Raw genomic sequence first — 20,887 nt, forward strand, 5'->3', positions numbered from 1 at the left:
ATTAGTAATATATTAATTTAAAGGATGGGAATACATTTTAGAGTCATTCAAACACATTTTTTAGTAGAGAAATATATATATTTACATAGAAAGAGGGACAAAGTCCTGAAAGAGGGACAAACGAGGAGGAAAGAGGGACAGGGCTCCCAAAGAGGGACTGTCCCTCCGAAAGAGGGACAGTTGGGAGGTATGATTTACATAGGATTTAGTCAGTGTTTGCCCATTGTAAAATCTTTCCTCTCCCTGATTTATATTCTGAAATGTATCACTGGTGATGATATATTTAGTTCTGCCAGGTGATCTGTACGGAATGTTCATTAGTGAGAGTTCTATGCACAGAGGGAGCTGCTGCTTGCTTGGCAGTTGGAAACAGCCATCATTTCCCAAAATACAACAAGGTTCTCAGACAGCAAACTGTCAGGACCGGACACAGGAGGACACAGTCAGGGACGGGGCTTTATTATACAGTGGAGGAAATAATTATTTGACCCCTCACTGATTTTGTAAGTTTGTCCAATGACAAAGAAATGAAAAGTCTCAGAACAGTATCATTTCAATAGTAGGTTTATTTTAACAGTGGCAGATAGCACATCAAAAGGAGAATCGAAAAAATAACCTTAAATAAAAGATAGCAACTGATTTGCATTTCATTGAGTGAAATAAGTTTTTGAACCCTCTAACAATAAAAGAATTAATACTTAGTGGAAAAACCCTTGTTTGCAAGCACAGAGGTCAAACATTTCTTGTAATTGATGACCAAGTTTGCACACATTTTAGGAGGAATGTTGGTCCACTCCTCTTTGCAGATCATCTTTAAATCCCTAAGGTTTCGAGGCTGTCTCTGTGCAACTCTGAGCTTGAGCTCCCTCCATAGGTTTTCTATTGGATTAAGGTCCGGAGACTGACTAGGCCACTCCATGACCTTAATGTGCTTCTTCTTGAGCCACTCCTTTGTTGCCTTTGCTGTATGTTTTGGGTCATTGTCGTGCTGGAACACCCATCCAAGACCCATTTTCAGTTTCCTGGCAGAGGGAAGGAGGTTGTCGTTCAGGATTTCACGATACATGGCTCCGTCCATTTTCCCGTTAATGCGATTAAGTTGTCCTGTGCCCTTAGCAGAAAAACACCCCAAAAGCAAAATGTTTCCACCCCCATGCTTGACGGTGGGGACGGTGTTTTGGGGGTCATAGGCAGCATTTTTCTTCCTCCAAACACAGCGAGTTGAGTTAATGCCAAAGAGCTCTATTTTGGTCTCATCAGACCACAGCACCTTCTCCCAGTCACTCACAGAATCATTCAGGTGTTCATTGGCAAACTTCAGACGGGCCTGCACATGTGCCTTCTTGAGCAGGGGGACCTTGCGAGCCCTGCAGGATTTTAATCCATTGCGGTGTAATGTGTTTCCAATGGTTTTCTTGGTGACTGTGGTCCCTGCTAATTTGAGATCATTCACTAACTCCTCCCGTGTAGTTCTAGGATGCTTTTTCACCTTTCTCAGAACCATTGACACCCCACGAGGTGAGATCTTGCGTGGAGCCCCAGAGCGAGGTCAATTGATGGTCATTTTGTGCTCCTTCCATTTTCGAACAATCACACCAACAGTTGTCACCTTCTCTCCCAGCTTCTTGCTAATGGTTTTGTAGCCCATTCCAGCCTTGTGCAGGTCTACAATTTTGTCTCTGACATCCTTGGACAGCTCTTTGGTCTTTCCCATGTCGGAGAGTTTGGAGTCTGCTTGATTGATTGATTCTGTGGACAGGTGTCTTTTATACAGGTGACTAGTTAAGACAGGTGTCCTTAATGAGGGTGACTAATTGAGTAGAAGTGTCTAACCACTCTGTGGGAGCCAGAACTCTTAATGGTTGGTAGGGGTTCAAAAACTTATTTCACTCAATGAAATGCAAATCAGTTGCTATCTTTTATTTAAGGTTATTTTTTCGATTTTCCTTTTGATGTGCTATCTGCCACTGTTAAAATAAACCTACCATTGAAATGATACTGTTCTGAGACTTTTCATTTCTTTGTCATTGGACAAACTTACAAAATCAGTGAGGGGTCAAATAATTATTTCCTCCACTGTATATATGCATATGCATAGTATCAATATTAAACAGAAAATTTGTGACATTGAACTGAGTCTCATATTTTCATCTTCAGTTAAACAACTGCATTTCTAAAGGGAATCTGTAACCCCCCCCCCCCCCAAAAAAAAAAAACCAGCCCTGGGATGAAGAGGATACTTACCTCGGGAGCAGGGCTGGGCCGAAGCAGAGGCGAGAGAGGCTCCAGCCTTAGGGCGCAGTGTAGGAGGGGGCGCACAACTCACTCAGCTATCATTCCCCTATTGTGTTTGAAGCAGAGAGAAATAAGAAAAGGGGACACATGACAGTGACTGCAAGCCAGATAACTAGAAATTAAGGGGGGGGGGGTGCCTGGGGCTCTTAGTCTAATAGCAATCAGTGTGTGACGGCTGGGGTGGGGAAGATAGAGGAGCGCACTTTGGTGTCTCAGCCTTTGGTGCTGGGGGACCTTGTCCCGGCCTCAGGGATCCAGCGTTGTCTCCGTCACAAATACAGCGGACATGGATGTCGGCTGTGGCTCAGGCGCAGTAGCACCTGCAATATTTACCTACCGCGATCCTGCGCAGGCGCAGTAGCAACTTTCCAATTGGGCTCTGACAGAAATAGTCAAGCCCGATGGGGTCCGCTCTACTGCTCAGGGGCAAGTCGTCTGCTCCTGCACAGTAGAGCAGACATGATAATTCCATCTGAGCCCAATCGGAAAGCTGCTACTGCACGTGCACAAGAATGCGGTATGTAAATATTTGTTCAGGGGCTGCTAGTACTGGATCCTGGAGGGTGAAGAGGACGGTGGAAGCCTCATTAGGATTCAGAGGTTTCCCCCATCCCAAGGCAAGTATCTCCTAGGGACAGTTTTTTTTTCTTTTTGTTACAGATTTCATTTAAGACTGTAAACAGCAGCCATGACAGTCTGATGAAAAAGCTTCTTCATTCAGCTGCATTCTTCATTCAGCTGCAAAACAAACAGAAGTAATGATGCTTTTAACTTTTTAGCTTTAAATGTTGTCAGAAGCCTTTTCTTGCGCAAAAAAGTGGGATCAGCGCATCACCAGGCCGCCTCTGAATGGCCTCTGCTCAGAGATGCGCTGAGCCCCCCCAGGAACTACAAACGCACCTTGAACCCAAACAGAGGCTCTGCATATACACCAAAGGCAAAACTGTTTTAAGTGGGAGCAGCTGACCAGAAATAAATTAAAACATAGCAAAGAAATGAACAGCGCTACTTAAAAACAGATGAGTGCTTACCTGCAAAAGAGTGCAAGCCCCACTTATGGGATAAAATACACACTGAGCATACACATGACCTGTCTACCACTTGGAGGATGTTAGTTTCCTATAACAGCTTGCATGCAACTTGTTAAGTACTCGTCCCTCCCACTGTCGAAGAAGTCTTTCCTCCATGGGAGGGGACCTAACACTAACTAAATCCTACCTATGCATATGCATAACCTGGGCGCGCTACCAAGTAAAATTGAAAATTGCGCAAAAAAGTGGGATCAGCGCATCACCAGGCCGCCTCCGAAGCCTTTTCTTAGCCAGATAAAAGTGTATACAGTATATCCCTTATTGCCTTTAGCAAAATTGTAATTTTTTTTTGGATAAAATTATCATCAGCACTAGTGGCTAATGAAAAAATACAGATACACCTGTATTAGAAAACAATCTAGTCAAAGACATCTAAAACATACAAAGTTTTTTCTTTGTGTACATAATGTACTGTTTTTGTCACGCATATTTTTGTTATTACCGATACAGAATTGAATAAACTGTTGTATGTTGTTTGACGCACACTGAAAACAACTACTTAGAAACATTCTTTTTACTGTAAGTCCAAATCCAAATGTGTCCAATAGTGTAACATTTACCCATACCAATGTGTACACAATACATGAACTTTCTGCAGACAAAAGATCAAGCGGAACTATAACAGCTATGGTCATGTACACTGAGGAATTCAGATTCTGGGAAACACTTCCTCCTCACCAAACACAAAGTCATAGATTTCAAACATGAATTATAAACCTGCAGAGAAAACCATAACAGAGAAAACAGGGCAATTGTTATTGCACATTAAACCTCCCAACTTTTTGAGATGAGAAAGAGGGACACTTAAACCACGCCCCTGGCACACCACAGATCGCGCCCCCATCACACCCCTAGTCACGCATACCATAAAGATTTCATGAGAAAAATATGTTGTTTTATAATTCAAACCACACTGGTCCTTTCTATCCTGGTTCATTTTCCTTCATATTAACATTTTAAAATTAGTAATATATCAATTTTAGGCCTCTTGCACACTGCATGCATATCTGATTCCGATTCCGCTTTTTAATCGGTTTTTACCTCTGATTCTGATTCAGATTTTTAATCTTTACTGCATGCTGCGTTTTTTGATCCGGTTTTCTGTTGAATGTATTCAGGGAAAATCGGAATTGAAAATCGGAATCGGAATCAGAATCAGAAAACGGATTTGTAGTGTGCAGGGAGCCTAAAGGATGGGAATAATGTTTAGAAACAAACAAACAAATTTTTTGTAGTAATGCACCTGTATATATATTACTACATATATTTACATAGAAAGAGAGACAAAGGGCTTGATTCACAAAGCGGTGCAAACTGTTTAGCACGGGTGTGCTAAACAGTTAGCACGTGAAGTGCTTTTCGCGGACTTTTGCGCGCGCAAAGTGCCGCGATTCGCGCAATCGCGGACTTTTGCGCGCGCAATTTGCCACGATTGGTGCAAATCGCGCCAAATTGCGCGCTCAAAAGTCCGCGATCGCGCGAAGCGCGGCACTTTGCGCGCACAAAAGTCCGCGAAAAGCACTTCACGTGCTAACTGTTTAGCACACCCGTGCTAAACAGTTTGCACCGCTTTGTGAATCAAGCCCAAAGTCCTGAAAGAGGGACAAATGAGGAGGAAAGAGGGACAGGGCTCCCAAAGAGGGACAGTTGGGAGCTATTACAACTAATATCTTGCACTTTATTACATCTTGCTTGCATTTTACTTACTTGCATTTTTAATTCAGGTTCACTGTAATAATTTTTTTTCTCCTCATAGATCACCATTGATGGACAAGATATACGCAACTTCAACACGAGATATCTGAGAGAGCTGATTGGTGTGGTGAGCCAGGAGCCGGTTCTCTTTGACACGACAATCGCAGAGAATATCCGCTATGGACGAGAGGGTGTCACAATGGAGGAAATGGAGCAGGCCACCAGGGAAGCCAATGCCTACAACTTCATTATGACATTGCCAGATGTGAGTAAACTCTGTTATGGGATAAGAAGACCAGTAAAAGAGAATCCTCTTTACTGCTTCATGTTGTATTCACTGACATTACATGAGAAAATATGTGCATTCATGTTGTGCATTTACTTGAGTATTTAGTATGTTAAAGGGGCACTATGGCGAAACATTGTAAAATTTAAAATATGTGCAAAACATAGACAAATAAGAACTATGTTTTTTTCCAGAGTAAAATGAGCCATAAATTACTTTTCTCCTATGTTGCTGTCACTTACAGTAGGTAGTAGAAAACTTACAGAATCGACAGGTTATGGACTAGTCCATCTCTCCATAGGGGATTCTCAGCAAGGGGATTCTTTATAAAGATATTCCCTAAAAAGGTTTTATACAATGATGCTGCCCAGCTTCCCTGCTCGCTACGCAGTTTTTAGGCATTTGGACAGAGCAACTGCCATTCACTAAGTAGATAATAGGATAACAGAGGCGCCAATAGGATAAAAAACACTAAAAGATCTTAAAAACCCATCTTGGTAATAGAGGAGGCAGTGGTGGACTCACCCCCTCCAAGCAGAACACACGACTGTGGATTTTCAGTCAAAACAATTTTATTGGATACTCCAAATAAAGTGCAACGCGTTTCACGGGATACAAACCCGCTTCATCAGGCAATAACAGATAGGAGTAAACAGCATCTGCCAGTATCATCAACACCGAGCGCCTCTGTGTTGATGATACTGGCAGATGCTGTTTACTCCTATCTGTTATTGCCTGATGAAGCGGGTTTGTATCCCGTGAAACGCGTTGCACTTTATTTGGAGTATCCAATAAAATTGTTTTGACTGAAAATCCACAGTCGTGTGTTCTGCTTGGAGGGGGTGAGTCCACCACTGCCTCCTCTATTACCAAGATGGGTTTTTAAGATCTTTTAGTGTTTTTTATCCTATTGGCGCCTCTGTTATCCTATTATCTACATCAAGTCCACCGTTGGTGGAGGGTTGTACCCTTCCTTCTTCAACTACAGAGAGCGACTTTTTAATCCTAAATGGGGTCAGGACAATCTCCCCACCTGCTTTGACAGTGGTTGCCTACTTGGTAACCCTGGTTTGTGAGTATTAAATTAATATTATTACTCTATCAATTATACCTTACCAGTACACACTATATTGGGCTCTTGGTGTTCTTTCTTTTTCTCGCCATTCACTAAGTGCTTTTGAAAATCAATAAATCCCTGAGAATCCCCCATGAAGAGATGGACTAGTCCAAAACCTGTCACTTCTGTCAGATTTCTACTACCTACTGTAAAGCCCCGTCTACACGGAGCGATGTGTCAGTGATGCGTCTTATCAATCGAGTCGCTAATGCGGCTCGATTGATAAGGTCCGACAGGTCCGATCTCGCTGCCGCCGATTCCCTGCTCGTGCTCCACGAGGGGACAATGGCAGGGAATCGAGCGGAAGATAAGCGGCGCCGGCGGGGACGAGGAGGGATTGAATCCGACGCACGAGCGGGGACGCGCGGGGATGCGGCAGAGGCGATCCGGCGGCTAATCGAGCCGTCGGATCGCTACGTGTAGACCCAGCTTAAGTGACAGCAACATAGGAGAAAAGTAATTTATGGCTCATTTTACTCTGGAAAACATGTACTTCTTAGTTGTATGTGTTTGCACATATTTTACATTTTACAATTTTACACCATAGAACCCCTTTAAAGTTTTTGGTATGTTATTAATATAACTCAGCTGCATCTGTTTGGGTTTTTGTTGTTGTTTTTTTTTTTCTACAATAATGAAATAAAAAAATATTCCAGGTGTGTACCAATTCTTATAAAACAATCATAAATGTAAGTAGAAGGGAGAATCAATATGATAGTGTCCTGCAGGCCACTAATAACCTTAAAGGGAACCTAAACTGAGAGGGATATGGGTGTTTCCTTTTAAACAATACCAGTTGCCTGGCAGTCCTGCTGATCTCTGTCTGCAGTAGAAGCTGAATCACAGACCTGAAACAAGCATGCAGCTAATCCAGTCTGACTTCAGTCAGAGCACCTGATCTGCATGCTTGTTGAGGGGCTGTGGCTAAAAGTATTAGAGGCAGAGGATCAGAAGGAGAGTCAGGCAACTGGCGTTATTTTAAAAGGAAAAATACATATCCCTCTCAGTTTAGGTCCACTTTAAACAGGAGGAAATCATCATTGGCAGGCCCGGATTTACCATAGGCACTGTAGGCACGTGCCTACAAGCGCCCGATGATTGAAAGGCGTCTCACTCTGCTCCTCAATGCCTTCCTACCTCCTTCCCTATGCAACTTAATACTGAGGGTACCAGTGGCTACCTAATAGTAAGGGGCACCTGTTGCTACCTATGACAAGGGAAGTAAGAGAGAAGGGACAGCTGGGCAAGCTGTGGTGCGGTTTGGCGGGCTTTGCCGGCTGATGGAGGGAGAAGACATTTGTGCCTACAGGCTCCTGTGATGTAAATCCGGGCCTGATCATTGACTAAGCTCTACACTAGTTCCGTGAACACTGAACCATAAATCCACAAAAGGGTATGTGCTCAACTCTCAAAGTGCCCATTAACAGTACAATATCTAATTCAGATGCAATCATTTGAGCAGATCTTTACAATGGAATTTTACAGAAAACCATGCAGTATGTGGAGAAAATCTACGTGAAATGATCCTATGGATTATTGAAATACTGACTTTTGTTGATTGGAATGTTGAATTTTACAATCGCATCTGAATCGCAACCTGTTTATGGAAACAATCGATAATTACCTTCCAATTACTTATGATCCCACAAATCTGATTGAATGATCTCAACTGAGGAAAATATTGTAGCATTGATAGGCACCTTTACTGAGATTATATTACTTATTCATTCTTCAGCGACACCAACATTTATGGCAGATAACAGTTCAACCAAAGTGTGAAGTATTAAAATCCTAATAAGACTTGAGCTGCTGCCCATTTTCCCTACCTGGACTCTAGTGGGAAGGTTAGAGCACAGCTTATGCCCATTTTCCCTACCTGGACTCTGGTGGGAAGGTGAGAGCACAGCTTCTGCTGTGCTAAACTCTGCATTTCCACACTGGGATGGGGAAGTGCAGGAAGGGGACAGGGACAGATAGTGGCACAAAGGGAGGCACGAGGGGATGGAGGGGGAGGCACAAAGGGGGGCAGGGGGAGGCACAAGGGGACAGAGGTAGCACAAGAGGTCAGAAAGAGGCACAAGGGGACAGAAGGAGGCACAGGGGGGCAGAGGGAGGCACAGGGGGACTGAAGGAAGCACAAAAGGGAACATAAGGAGGCACAAAAGGGGAGAGAAGGCGGCACAAAAGAGGACAGAAGAAGGCACAAGGGTGAAAGTAGGAGGCACACGGACAGGACACACAGAGGGACACACTCCAATTTCCAAATCAGGGACCCAGCGCTGCAATGCAAGAGTTCTATCCACTACGCCACCGTGCCACCCATAAAAAGCAACCCTTAGTTCAAATCTGGCCAGCAAAAGCTATATTTCAAACACTGGTTCAAAGTTGATACCCATTCAGCTCAGTAGTGGGTGTAGCTGTCCTCAAATCTTCATATTTGTGTTTTCAGAAGTATGACACCCTTGTTGGCGAGAGAGGAACACAGCTGAGCGGGGGACAGAAGCAGAGGATTGCTATCGCACGGGCGCTAGTGCGCAACCCCAAAATCCTCCTCCTGGATGAGGCCACCTCTGCTCTGGACATGGAGAGCGAATCCATCGTGCAGGCTGCTCTAGATAAGGTGAATTATGCTGTATCTGAAGGTTCAGATATAAAAAATTGACCCAACATTTGTATTACTAGATTACTGCAAGCAAGTCTGAAATTCATTCTATTTTCCTGCCAGTTTTATGAGGCCCATAATGATAGGTCACTGCAAAGTAACAGCCCCTTTCCCAGTGATGACATTTTGAATAGAATACTTCTAAAAGCTCTTATTCAGCTGCCAACATGTAGTGGCTGTTTTCATGGTAACATGCTAAGCTGCTCACCACCGGGAGGGGCTCTGGAGGGGAGTGGTCACAGTGGGGGCGTGCACAAACAGTGGTGCAGTGGCAAGCAAGGTGGGAGCAGATAAAAACGGCACAGGATGAGCGCCGATAAAAATGGTGCCGCTTTAGTAGTAAAAGCCTCTATTCGTGGCAAGAAGCTTAAAGGGGCACTATGGTGAAAAATTGTAAACATTTAAATATGTGAACATATACAAATAAGAAGTACATTTTTTCCAAAGTAAAATGAGCCATAAATTACTTTTCTCCTATGTTGCTGTCACTTACAGTATGTAGTAGAAATCTGACAGGTTTTGGACTAGTCCATCTCTTCATAGGGGATTCTCAGGGATTTATTTATTTTCAAAAGCACTTAGTGAATGGCAGTTGCTCTGTCCAACTGCCAAAAAACTGTGTAGGGAGCAGGGAAGCTGGCCAGCATCATTGTTTCAATCCTGTTTAGGGAATATCTTTATAAAGAATAAAAGCCTTGCTGAGAATCCCCTATGAAGAGATGGACTAGTCCAAAACCTGTCGGTAATGTCAGATTTCTACTGCCTACTGTAAGTGACAGCAACATAGGAGAAAAGTAATTTATGGCTCATTTTACTCTGGAAAAAACATACTTCTTATTTGTTTATGTTTGCACATATTTTAAATTTTAAAATGTTTCGCTATAGTGCCCCTTTAAATGGATGATTCCCCGCAATTCATCAATGGCAAAACAGCATGGGCTGAATTTGAGAGATGTCTATGAGCAAAGACAGATCATCCACAAGGCAAACCTAGGCAGTTGCCCAGGGCCTGGAGAGAGTCTATGGGTGGATGCTAGCCCCCACCAAATCTTACTAAAAAATCCAGGTTATCATCAGCAGTGGCCAGAAATGGCTATCTTGCCTGGGCCCCATTTTGTTTTTAGCCTCTTCTGTCTATGAGTCCAGACATGGCATTCCCAATTCTTGCCCACCCACCTGTGTGAGACCCCCAAGAGAAAGAGCTGGCAGTAATAATCTGGCAGAGGGAAGGGCGTAATTGAAATTTTTCTCTGATGATATCACATTTCATCGTTTTGAACCTTCTCTCTCTAGGCCAGAAGAGGCCGCACCACCATTATAATTGCCCATCGCTTGTCCACCATCAGGAATGCGGACAGTATCGCTGGATTCAGTGACGGCGTCATCACAGAGCTGGGAAGTCACAGTGACCTCATGGCAAGAGAAGGAATCTACTACAAACTGGTCACCATGCAGGTAAACATTTAACCCTTTAGCAGCCAATGTATTTAGAGGCTTGCAAGTGCTTCAGGCCAATTTATTTTAGTACATTTTCTAATTTCTTATTTGGTACATTTCCTTGCTTCTACTTAGTACTGCTGTAATGTGTATTTATGGCCACTTGTCACTAGGGGGCAGTGGGCTTAGCGCAGCTTAAAGAGAACCCGAAGCAGATTTTTAAAATCTTAATAGGACATAATGGCATGTTCTGTGCACAATGACATGCCTCTGTGTCCTTCTGGTGCTGCCGCCAGTCCTCGAACCCTGGGCTCTGCAGTTCCCCCTGAAAAATACCAACCGGCTAGCGACAATCTTCTTGTCGCTAGCCTTCTGTTTACCTGCAGCCTGTCAATCCGTGTCCTTCCGCATTGCTTACCCCATTACTTGGCTCCCCCGCCGCTCCCCGCCTCCGCTAGCTTCCTCCAATTGGAAGCTAAGCCGCGACCCAGGAAATACTCTAACAACTAATGATTTTCAAGGGGAATATTTAATTTACTGCCATTCTTGCACTGTTAATGGCACAAGCCTCAAACCTGGTATAGTTGGTCATTGGGTGACTGTCGGGTTCAAATTCAGAAAAGGAGACACAAACAACCAATCAGATTTGTTTCATTTCAATGAAAAACAAAAGTTATCTTTTTTAAAACAGAAAGAATTTGCAATAATTCAGGTTGGAGTGAGCTTGAGATGTCTCCCAGTGCATCACTGCTGAATATATGCAAATTAACCATTGTACCCTTAGAAGCTAAACACACCTCCAGAACCGCTGGAATCGGGGTCGGACTGGGCCACAGTAGTACAGATTTTTCCCTCGATGGACCCCGCATCCAGGTCTCTGGTGGGCCCCCCCTCCTTGTCTGACAGAGCTCCAATTGCTGCCTGCAGCACAAAAATTCTCTTCTCAGTGCTGTAATCACTCATGCTGAGAGCAGTGGCATAGCTAAGGAGCTGTAGGCCTCGTTGCAAATTTTACAATGGAGCCCCCCAAGCACTCTATACATAACAATTGACACGACGCACCAAAACCTGCCAATGGCAACTACAGTGTCAGAGGTGCAAGAAGGGGATGGGAAATAGCTTGTTAATGATTACCACTGTTCAAAGTATCTATAGAAATGATTATTATGTGCACAGGACCTATAGAGAGGTAATACTGTAGTTGAGGGAGCGCCCTTCGGGGCCCCTTTGGCCCAAGGGCTCCGATGCGGTCGCAATCTCTGCAAAGTAGGACATTACTTTATATTGAAGGAGGGGAGTCTATGCAAAGTTTTGCTGGGCAGCAGTGTCTCTGAATTACAATGCTGCTAAGATCATATACATTTGACCCTGTTCATAATACATCATGACCACGCCCACCTTCCGGTCCATGGTCACGCCCTTTTTTCACTGCAATGATGGGATGTGTGGGCCCCAGGTTGAAATTTCTTTGGTGGGCCCCCAGTGTCCCAGTCCGACCCTGGCTGAAATGCAATGATGTGTCAGCTTGTTAATTTGTACAGAGCCATAATAACCCAACATGCATACAGACTGTTTCGGATTGTTTAATTTCAATGGAAATGATTGATGCCAAAGACCGCAAAGCTCACAGACTTGGTCATTAAGTAATTGAGTAATTGTGTGTTAGGGTTAGAAAAAGCGGGGGGAGCCAACACCAGCCAAATACATACCGGGGCAACGCCGGGCAATCAGCTAGTGTATGATAATTGACTCCAACTTCTCGCTTTCCTCTTATGTACAACTATATACTAGGAGTGTGATGAGTCTATTGTATTGCAATGTCATAGCTTCCAACTGTCCCTCTTTTGAAGGGACAGTCCCTCTTCGGGAACTCAATCCCTCTGTCCCTCTTTCTTCCTCATTTGTCCCTCTCTCAGGACTCATGTACAGATCTGTGTAAATATATGTATTTCTCTGCTGAAAAAAAAAATTGAATTGACTCTTAACTTTATTCCCATCACTTAAATTGATAGATTTCTTATTTTCAAATGTTAAAATGAAGGAGAACTAATGATGATAGAGAGGATCAGTGGTTTGAATGAGAAAACTACGTCTTTTGAGTCTGAACTCTTTGTGATATGCATGGTGAGAAATGTGCTGTGGGTGTGGTTAGAGGTGTGGCAGGGGGCGTGTCTCAAATTGTCCATCTTTCTTATGTTAAAATGTTGGGAGGTATGCAATGTATTATTTTGCCTGTGCAAGTTACTTTGGTTGGCTGTGGTACCAGCAAGGGACGCAGACACACCTCTTCCCTTGCTCTACCGCTATATATCACTTCCCAGTCCACTTCACCATTTCACTTAAAGGAAACCAGAGATGAACGCTTTGGCACAAAATAAACATATCCCCCGATAGATTTTACGAGACAAATACTATACCTGGTATTTTCATCGCTCTGGTGTGCCGTTTTTCTGTTTGTTTTTTTACTAAAACTCCATGCAAAACACAGTTCATCAGAAAAGCATATTATTTAGTGGGCTGTGTGCAAAATGAAATCACCATTTTTAAAAACCTCTTAGGACTAACAAATATAGATTAAAAAAAAACAAAAAACGTGTTTCAATATACCCTTTACATTAGCCTCTCCTCCCATCTCATCACAGCTCTCTGTGATGCTGCAAATACTGGCCCACCAACAGTGCATGTTTTGTGGAAATCCACAGAGGTAGTTAATCAGCTCTGCTGAGACACTCATTACCTCACCTGTGAATGCTTGTGGTTTTCTGCAAAACATGTACTGTTGGGGGGCCTTGAGAACAGGGTTGGGGACCTCTGCATACAGAACAGGAAAACAGAGCCACAAGGGGGCAGGCTTGGGCTTGAAAAGACATCAGAGAAGACAGACTCAGCTATAATGATTCCTGAGCAAAGCCAGACTGAATGCTCAGTCCGGGATTTTATCAGGGCTGATAACAAGCAGAATGAGCAGTGAAAGATGAAGCAGAGAGCAGAGTAGGTGTTTTCTCTAGTGTTCCCACTGATATATATAGTAAATACATGAGGTTGCTTTGTCTCTGGTTCACTTTTAACTTGATAGACTGTAGAATCTGCTGATGAGGAAGATGCTGGACTTGGAGATGATGAAGATGCTGGAGTTGGAGAGGAGAGGTCACAAGAAGAGACACCAGACTTACATCAGACAAATGGTAACTTGGTCAGGAGAACATCAAGTAGGAAGAGTTTAAAGAAGGCCTCAGACAAGCAAGACTCCAAAGATGATAAGAAGGACAAGGAAAAGGTAACTCAATGGAACTCAACATTTTAAACTAGAGAAAAATGCAATTATGCTCTCCTGTAAGCGTGAGGAGATGTACAGTTAGGTCCATAAATATTTGGACAGAGATATCTTGTTTCTAATTTTGGTTCTGTACACTACCACAATACATTTTAAATGAAGCAACTCAGATACAGTTGAAGTGCAGACTTTCAGCTTTAGTTCAGTGACATGAACAAAACAATTGCATAAAAATGTGAGGCAACTAAAGCATTTTTTAACACAATCCCTTCATTTCAGGGGCTCATAAGTAACTGGACAAATTAAATAACTGGAAATAAAATGTTAATTTCTAAAACTTAGTTGAAAACCCTTTGCTGGGTTTTTAACCAAAGCTTGAAGTCTGAAGAGTTGAATTCATGGACATCACCAGATGTTGAGTTTCCTCCTTTTTAATGCTCTACCAGGCCTTTACTGCAGCGGCTTTCAGTTGCTGTTTGTTTGTGGGCCTTTCTGTCCAAAGTTTAGTCTTCAACAAGCGAAATGCATGCTCAATTGGGTTAAAATTAGGTGACTAACTTGACAATTCAAGAATTTTCTACTTCTTTACTTTAATCAACCCTTGGGAGCTCACAATCTAATCCCTACCATAGTAATATGCCCCAATCATAGTCTAAGGCCAATTTGGAGGAAGCCAATTAACTTATCTGTCTGCTTTTGGGGTGTGGGAGGAAACTGCTCGAAGGCAGAGCTGGGACAAGGTCCTCCAGCACCCAAGGCCGAGACACCAAAGTGCGTCCCTCCATCCCTCCCACCCACCCCAGCCGACACACACTGATTGCTATTAGACTAAGAGGCACCCAGGGCCCCCAACATCCCCAACACCTTAACCCCTAGTTATCTGGCTTGCAGTCACTGCCATGTATCCCCTTTTCTTATTTCTCTCTGCTTCAAACACAATATGGGATGGATAGCTGAGTGAGTTTTGCGTCCCCTCCTACACTGCACCCTGAGGCTGGAGCCTCTCTTGCCTCTGCCTTGGCACTGCCCTGCCCGGAGGAAACTCGAACAAACATGGGGACAACATACACATTCACAGATAAAATCAGTCCAGAGGCCCATAGCTGCAAGTTAAGGCTGATATCCATTATGCATTTTTTTTTCATTTGCCACCCCTATATATACATATGTATTTTATACAGTTTTTTTTTGTTATAGTGGACCTTTAAGAATTGTTTTACTCTGGATCAACTTACGTTTTAAAGGGTGAAGGATAGTATAGAGTGTATCTTATCGGATTTTCTTCTTTGATAGTCTTTGAGCCACTGAACCTGATAGACATCTTTTCACGCAAGTACACAAGTATCTGTGCAGGTAGTAATTGTTCCCATTCATGTTTTTTCAGAGTGAGGAACCGCCTACTGTGTCATTCTTCAAGATCCTGAAGCTGAACAAGAAGGAGTGGCCATATTTTGTGGTGGGGGTCTTCTGTGCCATAGTTAATGGTGGCATCCAACCTGCTTTTGCTGTTATATTCTCCAGGATTATCGGGGTACACACGTCTACTATTTTTAAATTTACATATTGTTTTTATGCCCTTTAGGAGTTTCACTGCAAAGTTATTAGTAGTCCGTATGTACGGTAAGCAGAACATATACTTGAGAGTGAGCTTTTGTATAATGTGTTCTATTAAATTTCACAGTAAAGGTGGCAATTGGCCAAAACAGCTACCAATTGTACGGCCTAAATGACCATCTGGTCAGGAAAAAAAGCAGCGCTCAAGTAATCCACCTCAGGATACTGGCAATCCCATTCTTCCACCTCCAGAGATCCTGTGCAAGGTCTTTACATACCTAAGGTGCAACTCAGTGCACGATATAAGCAGAAAGGGGAATCTTTCAGTGGAAATGTTCCATAGACAAATTTATTTAAATTAAAATTTTTCACAAGCACATCAAAGTGCACTCACATTCAGAGGGTCCTACTCCAGTAGAGACCCTCCAGGCTAGTACACTTCCCACTCAATGTGGTACTATTCCAAAATACTTGCGATCTGTGCAGCGTTGCCCACTCTCGTCCCGACTAGTTTTGGCCTTCCGCCTTCATCAGGGGATACGAGAGTGGGCGGGCAAAGTGCTTCTATATATAATAAAACATATAATTACCAGGTCCCGTGTGTGCCATTCGTATTCGTGGCCACCGATCACCGGAATAACCACTTCCGGTATCGCTCTGAGTACTTCCGGTTCGCATCAACGACCTGTGACATCATTGGAGCGCATATGTGTTTCACCTAGGGATGTGACGCCAAGGTCGCATCCACCATATGCGCTCCAAAGCGGCGATGCGCTGATAAAGTCGCACCTGACATAAAAATTTAAAAGTTAGCTTTGCCGCATGCACTCCAGGCTTATTATGCGACGAAAACGTCGCACCCAACATAAAAATAAAAAATTGGGCTGTATCATTAACGTGGCACACGGGGCTTAGTATCAAATGAAATATAACTATTAGTTAAAACTACATAAATTGATTAAAATCCTATGCAATAAAAAGCATCCATCTAGAACAAGTGTAAAAGATCTGTTACTGGTTAAATGACTAGGAAAACAAGTGTTGTGCAAAATTTGCATTATTCTAAAGTGCATCATAATTACTAACATGTCACCAAGTGACTGAGTTCATAGTTTTTCCCAATATCCCTACATGGCTATGTAAACAAACTCTTCACCACCATCTAGTGGCCAAAGTTTATATTGCACCAAAGTCCCAGATATTCCTCATTTCCATGTGACAATGTAAACAAACTCTTCAGCGTCATCTAGTGGCCTAAGCTTATATTGCACCAATGTCCCAATTCATCCTTGTATTTATATGGCAGTGTAGACAGGTTCTTCCATGCCACAGCGTAGCCAGGATTATTTATGTTAAAGCGGACCCACACCAAACATTTTTTTAATTCAAAATACTTAGTTGCACTATTCTGACACATAAAAAGATAAATAAACACTCCTTCAAGCCTATGAGCATTTCAGTGCATGCTTTTCACCCTTCTCTTTTTATAACTAGAGTTATACAGGTGGCAGCCATTAGGAATTCCTCCTTTGCTGGACACCATCTACTCCACCAGTTTGCCGGATTATTTGCTGGCAATATGAAGGGAAGGGAGGGATTCCTCCAATAAATGTAAAATATTTTATATTTGTCATCATGCAGCTGAAAAAAGACTGCTATTTATTATTATAATTTAGAAAATAGATTTTATCTCTGAAATCTTGTATTTTTAATTTGGGTCCACTTTAATTGCACCAACGTCCCAATTCTACATATTTTCCATAAAAAAACAGTAGTTCACATATATTAAATACAGGCAATTCAACTATTTGCTAAAAATCAGTTAAAGTTAAAATCTATATTTGAACAGTATTTTTAGCAAATAGTTGAATTGCCTGTATTTAGTAAATTTCGTAATTTTTCTGCATTTTAAAATTGGACAGCAGGTCATATGAGATTCGCATTTGATGCAAGAAATGCAGAGAAATCACACAGAGAAATGGAAATGAACTTCATTGGTATGCATGAGAAATCGTAACCCAAAAATATGCATAAGTATGTGCCCAAAAATTGCTAAATCGAGAAAGAATGGTAGAGAAAAAAAGCAAAGAATCACAAAATGCAAATCCATACATGTAGTAAATTACTGCCAGGGCTGTTTTCCGCTGAAAATCACAATTTGCATTGCAAATGCTATGATTGAAATTTTCTCCATGAATCATCTCTGAAAGCGTTTTCCTTATTTTTTTTTTAGCAGTGATTTTCGTCGGGCATTGGAAAATAATTATAGGCCAATCGCAAACGCACAAAAAATGCAGCATGCAGTGCATCTGTGATTTGCCAAAAACGAAAGTGCACCGGTGGAAAAAGTGCCCCGGGATTCCCATGTTAATTGCATTGCCCTTGCGATCGGCAAAACAGGATATATATTTAAATTGGAATGCGGCTGGTGAAAAACCTAAAGACCTAAATAGCAGAAATAATTCATATGAAGAAGTATAATCACTGCCTAAGTGATGCTTTTAATACCATTGTGTAGAGCCGGGACAAAGTCCTCCAGCACCCAAGGCTGAGACACCAAAGTGCACCTAGAGATGAGCCGAAATTTTCGAAATTTCGAACTGCTTTTATTACGCATGCGAAATTTAACATTACGACCCAAATTCGTAATTTATTTTCAAATCGTAATTTACAATTTCGTAATCGAAATTTCACTCCCGTAATGACGAATTTCGTGTCTCCAACCGAAATTTTACTTTTTCAGGTTTGTAAGGGTTTCTATCCCTCTAGATGCCTAAAATGAATAGCACAGCCAGCCGCCTCCTCCTCCTCCTCCTCCTCCTCCTCCTCCTCCTCCTCCTCCTCCTCTTTGTCTTTTCCTTTTGAGTTCAACAGTTGTCCAAACACCGAGCACAAAGTTTTGCATGCGTAAAGTTTTACGCACGCAAAATACCCCATGGGGTTCAATGGCGCAGCGCGCGCACGCAAAAGGAAAAGACATGCCTGGATGGAATCAAACCTGTAACCTTGCTGTTACCAGCCAGACACACTAACCAATTGCACCACAGCCAGGCTAGCTGTGACCTAACTCTACATGGCTATCTGGGGCTCTGTTGGCTCTGTTTGGACAACTGTTGAACGCAAAAGGAAAAGACATGCCTGGATGGAATCGAACCTGTAACCTTGCTGTTACCAGCCAGACACACTAACCAATTGCACCACAGCCAGGCTAGCTGTGACCTAACTCTACATGGCTATCTGGGGCTCTGTTGGCTCTGTTTGGACAACTGTTGAACGCAAAAGGAAAAGACATGCCTGGATGGAATTGAACCTGTAACCTTGCTGTTACCAGCCAGACACACTAACCAATTGCACCACAGCCAGCCTAGCATTTAGCACTGTGAAACCATCCTCTGCTAGGCATGATTTCATTTTTGCACCTCACTCTATCGCATGGTCCAATCACAAAGCCCTGCACCCAGCATGTGTCTCATATGACTGTCTACAAGTAAGATTTAGGTTAGCAGTCTATTTAGTGTGTGTTTGGTGGTATGGTGGTGAGCATAGCTGTCTTTCATGTGGTTGGCCTGGGTTTGATCCCTGGACATGTCATGAATGTGAGTATGGTTTTGAAATACTACAAATCTCTGGAGAGAGAGAGAGGAGGAGGAGGAGGAGGTTGGTTGGTTATTCATTTTAGGCATCTAGAGGGATAGAAACCTTTGCAAACTTTAAAATACTAAATTTCGTAATCGTAATTACGAAAATTTGCGTAATTTGCGAAAATTACGAAATTTCGATTACTGCTAAAATCGTAATTGTAGTAATTTCGCGAAATTTCGGAAATTCGTAATTAGGTCATTACGCTCATCCCTAAGTGCACCCCTCCATCCCTCCCACCCCAGCCGTCACACACTGATTGCTATTAGACTAAGAGGCGCCCCAGGGCCCCCAACCCTTAATCTCTAGTTATCTGGCTTGCAGTCACTGCCATGTATCCCCTTTTCGTATTTCTCTCTGCTTCAAACACAATAGGGGAATGATAGCTGAGTGAGTTGTGCGCCCCTCCTACACTGTGCCCTGAGGCTGGAGCCTCGCTCGCCTCTGCCTCGGTCCGGCCCTGACACTGCCTAAATGATGCATTTAATACCATTGCGGTAAATTATACAATAACGTGTGTAGCACTGCTGTATGGTATATCAGCTTTTAGCAGAAGTAGGAGTTCTGTTTTTTTGTTTGTAATGTAATGTGTGCTGTATCCTAGGTGTTTGCCGGACAGGCGGACGAGATCAGATCTAGAAGTAACCTGTTCTCGCTGATGTTTGTGGTCATTGGAGGAATCTCCTTCGTGACTTATTTCCTTCAGGTTTGTATCGTTCCTTTATTTCTCTTTTAGGCCCCTTTTACACCTTGCAAGTGTGCTTTGCGTTACCCTGATTTACCACAGGGTGATGCAACGGCACCTGGCACCAACAGAACATGGAACCTAGCACAATTACCACGTCCCGTTGCGTCAGAGGTTTTGGATTTGCTGCCGAGCCACCATAGAGTCAGCAGCGCATTACCATAGGACTTCCGTATGAACCAAAAAACCCAGAAAATAAAACTGCGCTGCTACAAGGTCTCCTGAATAGTCTGCTGTTCAGACCACCAAATCTGCACTAAACACAAAAGCAAATACAGCAGTGCTTCCAATTTTCCAACACAGTTCAATGTCAATTTATGCAGGCTTTTTTCAGATGACGTCTTCAGCACAACAATTCAATTCCCAACAGCTTATAGTGAAAAGCCTCACTCAGCAGCTCCACTGACTCTCACCTCAGGAGTCAGTCACGCTTTCGAGGGTTGCAGCCCCCTCCCAGGCTGTACAATCAGCTCCAGCAAGTGAAACTCCTATTAGTGAGGCAATTTTCATCCACCTGGATCAGCTACACAGGAGAGGTATTCCACTTCCTCCACTACAGAGGATGTGTTGCAGAGTGTACACTCGATTGTTGTCCCCCCACCACAGAGGAGGCTCAGCCAGATCAAAGGTTCCACAGTACCTCAAATGAAGATGCACTACTCCATAGTGGAAAAAAGAGAAAAACCGAGAGCCCGATATGGTGTAGTATGTCAAGTTAATTGGATAATTAGAAAGAGTATGAATTGTATACTCACAAACCAGGGTTACCTCCAGGCAACCACTGTATAGGCAGGTGAGGAGATTAGCCTGTCCCCCCTCAGGATTAAGAAGTCGCTCTCTGTAGGCTTGAAAAACAAGAAGGGGTATCCCCCTCCACCAAAGGTGGATACAATCAGTATTATGAAAGAGAACAGAGGCGCCAAAAGGATAAAAACAATATTTAAAAGTTTTAAAATTATTGCCTAGGCGCCAGGTGCTATCTGGACATACTGCTGTTGTGTGCTCCTTCCTATAATTGCCTGATGAAGCGGGTTTGACCTGCGAAACACGTTGCGATCTTTTTTGGAGTATACCAATAAATGTCCCTTTTTG

The 20,887-nt window shown here is 43.0% G+C and overlaps 1 protein-coding gene across 5 annotated transcripts in view; it reads left to right on the forward strand.

Moving 5' to 3' along the window:
- Positions 1 to 20,887, forward strand: part of LOC137518138 (ATP-dependent translocase ABCB1-like) — a 100,984-nt gene that overhangs the window by 42,892 nt on the left and 37,205 nt on the right. For 4 of the 5 annotated variants that reach the window (XM_068235524.1, XM_068235519.1, XM_068235520.1 and 1 more), the window contains 6 exons: positions 5,143 to 5,346; positions 8,934 to 9,104; positions 10,440 to 10,601; positions 13,660 to 13,860; positions 15,242 to 15,388; positions 19,655 to 19,756. In XM_068235524.1, the coding sequence (XP_068091625.1) occupies positions 5,143 to 5,346; positions 8,934 to 9,104; positions 10,440 to 10,601; positions 13,660 to 13,860; positions 15,242 to 15,388; positions 19,655 to 19,756 (987 nt within the window). Of the gene's footprint in view, positions 1 to 5,142; positions 5,347 to 8,933; positions 9,105 to 10,439; positions 10,602 to 13,659; positions 13,861 to 15,241; positions 15,389 to 19,654; positions 19,757 to 20,435; positions 20,501 to 20,887 lie in introns of those variants that run through there. The other variant, XM_068235523.1, reaches the window with a different exon arrangement.

The sequence above is a fragment of the Hyperolius riggenbachi genome, chromosome 5 (genome assembly GCF_040937935.1).
Source record: "Hyperolius riggenbachi isolate aHypRig1 chromosome 5, aHypRig1.pri, whole genome shotgun sequence".
Lineage (NCBI taxonomy): Eukaryota > Metazoa > Chordata > Amphibia > Anura > Hyperoliidae > Hyperolius > Hyperolius riggenbachi.